This window comes from Habropoda laboriosa, unplaced genomic scaffold, assembly GCF_001263275.1.
Source record: "Habropoda laboriosa isolate 0110345459 unplaced genomic scaffold, ASM126327v1 scaffold175, whole genome shotgun sequence".
NCBI lineage: Eukaryota > Metazoa > Arthropoda > Insecta > Hymenoptera > Apidae > Habropoda > Habropoda laboriosa.
Genome location: NW_017100347.1, coordinates 1,844,619 through 1,851,568, shown reverse-complemented (window position 1 = coordinate 1,851,568; position 6,950 = coordinate 1,844,619). Strand labels below are relative to the sequence as shown.

The window sequence follows — 6,950 nt, the reverse complement described above, 5'->3', positions numbered from 1 at the left end:
ACCTTTCATTGCTCCTTTCTGACTTAGAAACAGTTTGTTCGTTTGTGATATAACAATATACAGTAATAATAAAGGGTAAAAGTAAATTGTAATAAATTTATAAATTTGCAGCACCACAGAACAGTTTCCCTAAGTACACTGCTTAAACTGATATATGTATACCTACTATATACCTACAATAGTTAACAAGTCTGCAGGCTACAATAATGTAGCCTCAATGCTTAGTTGATTAATCTAAGTCTTAAGTGTATTTCAAAATCCTGTATATATCCTACCATATTTCTTTTCCTTGTAATGATAGAGCATAACTGGATTTGAATATGTATAACAAATGATATATCGAAATTAAAGATAAAATGGATCAAAATAATGACAGTGTAATTGAATTCATAGCAATTAATTTGTTTATGTTACAGTTGCGAACTTGATTCGTACAGAGACAGTAATTTGTACTCTTTAAAAAATGTAAAATAAAGAGCATTTTACTATTGGTAATGTCTTGTTGAAATTTGATATACATTTATATATGAAAATTCTAGGCTTTGCTTGTACAAATTGGGAAATCAACTTCGATTTTGATAAAAACTATACAGTACTTATTCAAATAAGTTACATTACTGATATGTTAACAGCTAAATAAAACATATATAATCAGGTTAAAAGGAAATTAATGAAGATTACAGATTTCAAAACATTTAAAATCTAAAAAATAAATCATATATGAACTCGCGATTCACAAGGAATCTGAAATCATCATATATAAATGTATACATGTGTATACATAAGCATACATACAAGAATTCTTGTAATGAAGTTTATGCGTAAGTCTCAGTACATACCAGTATCATATTTAAATTTGAGGAGAACCTGAACACTCTTTTATCGACAACATTCCACTATGACGATTACTTTGATTTCATACATGTGAACACTCTGCACCTCACATGTTTTGTGCACCATATAACAATAGTGAGTAACATACATCACTATATTAGTACGGATAATAAATATAAAAAGTTAATTGGCATACAGTGCATGTGATTCTGTATTAAACCATATAATCTTGAAATTTTATTGGCAGTCAAATGTCTATGTTGATTTGTTCTCAGTCTTATGAGAACTTGCTTTAAGTTCAAATCATGGAAGATGTAAATTTTTTCATATAAACTATCGTAAACTCTTATAGAAATTGTATCATAATATATTCAAAGATATAATTATGTTTCATTATCAAAACAACTTGACTCAATAATATTTTTCTTTGATGTTACTGGAAGTAACTAGTAATAATTACTTTAGTTTTACTTACTTTACAGTTTCTAATAATTACTTTAGTATAATTACTTTACAACTAAGTAGTAATTACTTTATTTTGGAAAAGGGATACAAAAGTTTACTTCTTTGTATCATACTAATCTCAAAATGTCTAACAGTTCCAACAGTTATGAAGGTCCCAATCTAATATGCTATCGCGTTAGCAAAGGACGGAAGTGGAAAAGGAAATATACTAGCTGGAATGTACATATGGTGGTAGTAATGAAGTTTCCAGAGAAAAAGAATCAGTCTTCATGCTATTTGAATGTAAAGTGTACAAAGTGAAGTGTACATTGAGAACTAGACTACATTAATGCTTTTTGCAGTCTTCTGTTTATAAGGCATAAGTATTAATCATATTTATTTATTAAAAGTATTTTTATTTTAATGTTTTTTTGTATAACTATATTTTACGTAAAAATGAAAAAATTTGCTTGTTAAAATTTACAATATAAAATAGCTAAACATTTATAATTTTAGTGTTAAAGAAATTTAAAAAAGCAGTTAAAAAAGATATTGTATTAAATAAGTTGAAGACGTAAAAGTTACAAAAATTATGCAACACTTAGGTGTCTCTGGAAACTTCATAAAAAGCCCGTAATATTTAGATAGAAAAATAAGAAGCGTTGTCCTATAAAAAGAGAATAAAAGAAAAATAAAGAAATTGGTAAAATGAAAATTATGGCGTGGAAAAATATGATCCACTACATTAACTTATACAATTATAATAGGATATTATTGTTTGTATAATATAATTTGTTTCAAGTTAACACAATGAAACGTAGTTCTACATTTGTCCAACGCCGAACATTTTTTTATTTGAAAATGACCATTCTGAAGTCTCAAGTAAAATTCAAGTTCATGTATCACGCTTGTCTACTTAATCTTGCAAACTGTATGCGCTGATGATCTACCATGTTATACGTCATAGCGTGAGAAATCTATGTTTTTGTTACTTAAGTTGCGTTTCTCATAATAATGCTGGTAATTGAAAAAAAAATGTAAACGATGATAGAAATGATTATGAATTCAAGCCTTGACGCTTTTCTTCTTCGAGCATAGCATCAAGTTCATCGGTAAGATTAGCAAGCATGTTTCCAATGTCGTTCAATACATCCGCTGGTTCGCTACCAGTAGAATGATGGCTTATTCCATGACTTTGAATATTGTTGCTAGTATTATTACTTGCATATTCCTGTGCACGTGCAGCTCTCTGCTTTATCGTCCCAGCATTTTCATTTGCAAACGGGAGTGAATCTGATTCTGTACTGGAACTTGACTGAAAAAATATAGTTAGCATAAGTTACTATAATTATACAATATATAATATTTCTACAATATAAAATCTTTTTTCAAAAACTATCATTCCTTCTATTTACATCGAATGACTTCATGTGGTATATCATTAAACACAGCTTAACAAATGCTATCATATTATGAATAAAGATGTATAGCATTCCATTAAAAACTATTAAATTGGCCTTGAAATCTTCCCTACAATTACATATATGTGAAAATTATTTATACCACACAGTATGCCCCTCAATACCAAACAAATCTCATAATAACAATTTTTTCGTACCTTTAATTATTCCTGCAATTCCGGTTAAAAGAATATCTCTCTCTCTTCCTCTCTCACACATACATTAAAAATGTTTGCATGTATAAATATATGTAAATATATGTAATTTAAATAGAAGTACCTTGAAACTGGCATCAGAACCGTTACGGTGTTGCAAAGCAAGAGAAGCTATTAATTCATGTTCTTCGTTAACATTGACACTGACACTACCCCAGGAACGAGACATAGAAGAGGGTGGTCGATTCATTTGTGGTGGAGTCGATGGCACTGGTGCAGGTGCGGGTGGTGGAGGAGAAGGATGATGAATCAGATGATGATGATGATGTATATGATGTTCATCGCAAGAAGCAGTTGGTACTGGTCCGCTACAATCTATCACAACATCGCCAACACTCGGTCCTCCAACACTGACGCTGTTGTCTCTGGAGCTTTGGCGCCTTGGTGGAGATGGAGGACAACGTTTCGGAAGATGTGGACTACTTTCAAGCCCGTAAGTTAATTGATACTTGTTATCGAAGTCTCTTGGTAATGATTTGAATTGGCCCGGAGTCGCAGTAACCTATAATCAAAGATGAATCGTACAATATTAGAATTCTTATTATAACACTGTATCTTTTATTTTCTAAGTAGAATTCCCCCGAAATCCTCCATCAACAGTACAAATGGTTTACTTAAATAACTATAGATATACATATATAATACTACCTTGGCTACAGGTCGTGGACGAACAAGGCAATGTCTTGGTCGTGGAAGAGTTCCACCACCTGCGTCCATTACGGAAGTATCATTTGTAGGAGTCAGGTCACCATCTTCGAAACTACGTGGGCGCCATTCAATTGACTGTGGATGTGTAGAAGGTGCTGGTGATGGAGGATACCCAAGGGGTGCATCCTCTAAGCTTTCTAAAGACTTTCCTCGTGGACCAGCTCGCCCAACAATATTATAATCGGTTGGTAAAGCAGCGTACATACTCCTCCACGCAGTTCCAGACGTGGTATCACTTCCTCCCCTCTGAAAAGACCTCAAAACAGGTGATGAACAATCCTCATCGGGAGATGGCAAGTCAGGACCTCCTCGTTGAATAACTACATCCTGTAAGCATAGTCAACGTTAATTAAATACAAAAACAGGAGATATGCAAAAAATAAAAAAAAAGGATGACAATCATGGCCTACTTATGTCTTAAGATTGATATTTTCAGAGTTATGGATCATAAATATTCTTATTTAAAGAGTGTCGAGCATTATAAACATACATAAGGATATCTTTCTGATATCACGTATAAAACATATTGCAGCCATGAACAGATGTATTAAATTTACTGTTTGATAACATATACAATTATAACTCACAATCTTTTTTCAAGTGAGGACATGTATGAGCTATAACTGTTGAAATATTAATTTCAATAGACATGCTTACCGAACCTTTTTTGCTACTTTTAAAGAATATTATGCACTATCAAAGCCTACGAACATTTTGTACATTAGTAATACGTTAAAATATTTATTTACTTGTGATTGACCAGGATGTGGCGGTAGTCGTGCAAGATCAAGTGGTTGTATACGTTTGCCCGCACGGATATCCTTGACTCTCTTAATTGCCAGCAATAATTTCTTTTGATGACCAAGACGTACAATACCAATATCTTCGAGATCTTCCCAAGTGAGAGTTGTTACATCTTCAACTGAGCGCATACCCTGTTGATGAAGAGCACCAAGATATTCTTCGAGTCGCAGAAGCCTGAGCCACTCTTCTAACGAACCAGGAATGTGCTCAGGCAACCCATCTCCTATATTTAAATTATCTATTTCCGCTTTCAAGCGTTTTCGATGATTGGGCTTCTTAATTCCTGCAAATGCATAGAACATTAAATGGCCATTCTTAATATGAGGAATACGAGCCCAATTGGCAAATATCAGACTGAATTACGAAAAATAAAATAACCGTGTAAAACATTGTTCAAGCTTCAAAATACAAACGACCAATATTATCTTGATATAAATAACAAGGATAAAAATGTTTCCCTTTAGAAAATCGATATTGATAATAAAAATACTTCCATTTATTATACTGTCCCTTGAAACCATTTAAATTAAACGTATATCACACTTAGCTTAATGGAAAAAACAAAAAATTACTGAGTATTTCTTTCTTTCTAGAAAGCTTTGAAAATAATTAGATAAAAAAGAGAAGAAACTTCTTTTGTACATTCTTTTCTTCCTATGATTTTTATATTTTTCATTTACATTTGCATGTCCACTTTTTTGATACATTCTACAATATACGCTGAACTTATTTTGTATTATTAAATTTAAAAATATTACTTGGATATTGTGTTTTTTGTAATTCATCATATGCATGTAAAAAAAACAGCGCAATTCTCGTACCTATTGCTGTCAAATCTTCTGGCGTCATACGCGTTATAGTAGCAAGATCATAACCAGCGGAAGCAAACAATGGAAAGTATTCTTCGAATTGGAGTTCAGTTAGCCAAGCGTGAACGACGTCGAGATCAGCCGGTCTGTCAGGATGGCTGCCAAGGGAGCTTATAGAACACCTGGGAGATGAAGCAAGAGCACCAGGCCCTCTAGGACCCAGATGATACCCGGAGGCTCTTCCAGAATCTAATGAAGCGGTAGAATGCCTGGAACCAGAACCTGATCCTGAACTACCTGGGCTATCTCTTCCGGGGCTTTGAGTCATGTCGATTCCTAAAAGGAAGTAAATGAAAGTTAGTTGTTTTTCAAGTGGATATTATACGGAATACTGAACTGTAACAGTGATTACATACAGTGTTCGTTATAATTTTATTCAAGAAGATATTCGAGCATTCGATCAAAAATTTCCTTAAATCTCACGAATTATCGATTTTTCTAATATCATACCCTAATACTTTTATACACTCTATCGCTATTTATGAATTTTACTGATATCGCCGCGGGCACGATACATTTATAATATGGCAACGAAAGTGTCCATCATATGCAAACGATTTTGATGCAACAGCTAAAAGGAAAATAATTTCTAGAAGATTTATGAAAACAATTAGTTTCGTATATTGATGAAAGAGCTTCCGAAATTAAACACAGGAAAGCTGTGTTTACGTATAGAAAAAATTGTAAGTGCTATAGAGGCTATAGATAGAAAAATCATGCTAAACAGCTGTCAGAACTCAAAAGCGTGGTAGAGATTTCATATGCATCGGAAATAGTGATAAGTATAGATTTAAACGCGACAATCGCCAAAGGCATGTATGTTTATTTATATTTTTTTCGTACTTTGTTTACATTTTTTACATAATTTAAGTTTCCGCGATATTGGGCAAAACAGATTTTCACACCTCGACTTTGAGAGCTGTTTTCATCCCAAAACAAAATTTTCCTTCATAAAAAAAAAAGAAAAAAACACCTGTCTAAAATTATTCAGATTCTTTCGCTGTAAGCAAAGGTTAATCAGAATCATGGATAAATGCGTGCGTTACATGGATAAATGCTGAGAAACAATATTACCCTAATAACATAACGATATATGAAATTTCGTAAGAAGGTAACTCGATAAGCATCACACCTTGATCTTCAGCATGGGTATATTTGCCGACGACTGGTGGAAAGGCAAAACCGGGGTGAGTAAAAATAGGCCCCGGACTCTTTCCAGATGGCACTCCGTAAGAACCCTCATCTGTAGTTCCGCCTGGTCCATTTCCCGGAAGAAAACAGCTATCTTCGCTACTCGCATATCCAGCAGAGCCAAAGGAGGAACCAGAGTGTCGAAATACGTCGGGTACAGCCGGTGGTGCCACTTTCTTCGCCTGGGTGACAGCTTTGGACGGCCGGTTCATGCCGCCAACTGCACATACGTGATATCACATCGTTACTTGATTATTCGACGTAACAGATTTTTCTCTCGTCAACACACATTACATACATTACCCCCGTCAAAAGATTAGTCGGGAACTATGAAAATTCTAAAGAAAGCACCTTCGTATCGAAGAGAGTAACGAAATAAGTGACATTGTTAAAAGGAATTTTTATACATGTTAATCGGGGTCCTA

The 6,950-nt window shown here is 33.6% G+C and overlaps 1 protein-coding gene across 2 annotated transcripts in view; it reads right to left on the bottom strand.

Moving 5' to 3' along the window:
• Positions 1 to 2,210: 2,210 nt before the first annotated feature.
• The window catches only part of LOC108574608 (caskin-1), a 24,216-nt gene continuing 19,476 nt past the window's right edge, over positions 2,211 to 6,950 (bottom strand). For both annotated transcript variants that reach the window (XM_017937226.1, XM_017937227.1), the window contains exons 2-7: positions 6,467 to 6,745; positions 5,287 to 5,610; positions 4,411 to 4,748; positions 3,602 to 3,988; positions 3,018 to 3,455; positions 2,211 to 2,593 (exon numbers count right to left, since the gene is read on the bottom strand). In XM_017937226.1, coding sequence (XP_017792715.1) covers positions 2,336 to 2,593; positions 3,018 to 3,455; positions 3,602 to 3,988; positions 4,411 to 4,748; positions 5,287 to 5,610; positions 6,467 to 6,745 — 2,024 coding nt within the window. In that variant the 3' untranslated portion in view covers positions 2,211 to 2,335. The remainder of the gene's footprint in view (positions 2,594 to 3,017; positions 3,456 to 3,601; positions 3,989 to 4,410; positions 4,749 to 5,286; positions 5,611 to 6,466; positions 6,746 to 6,950) is intronic.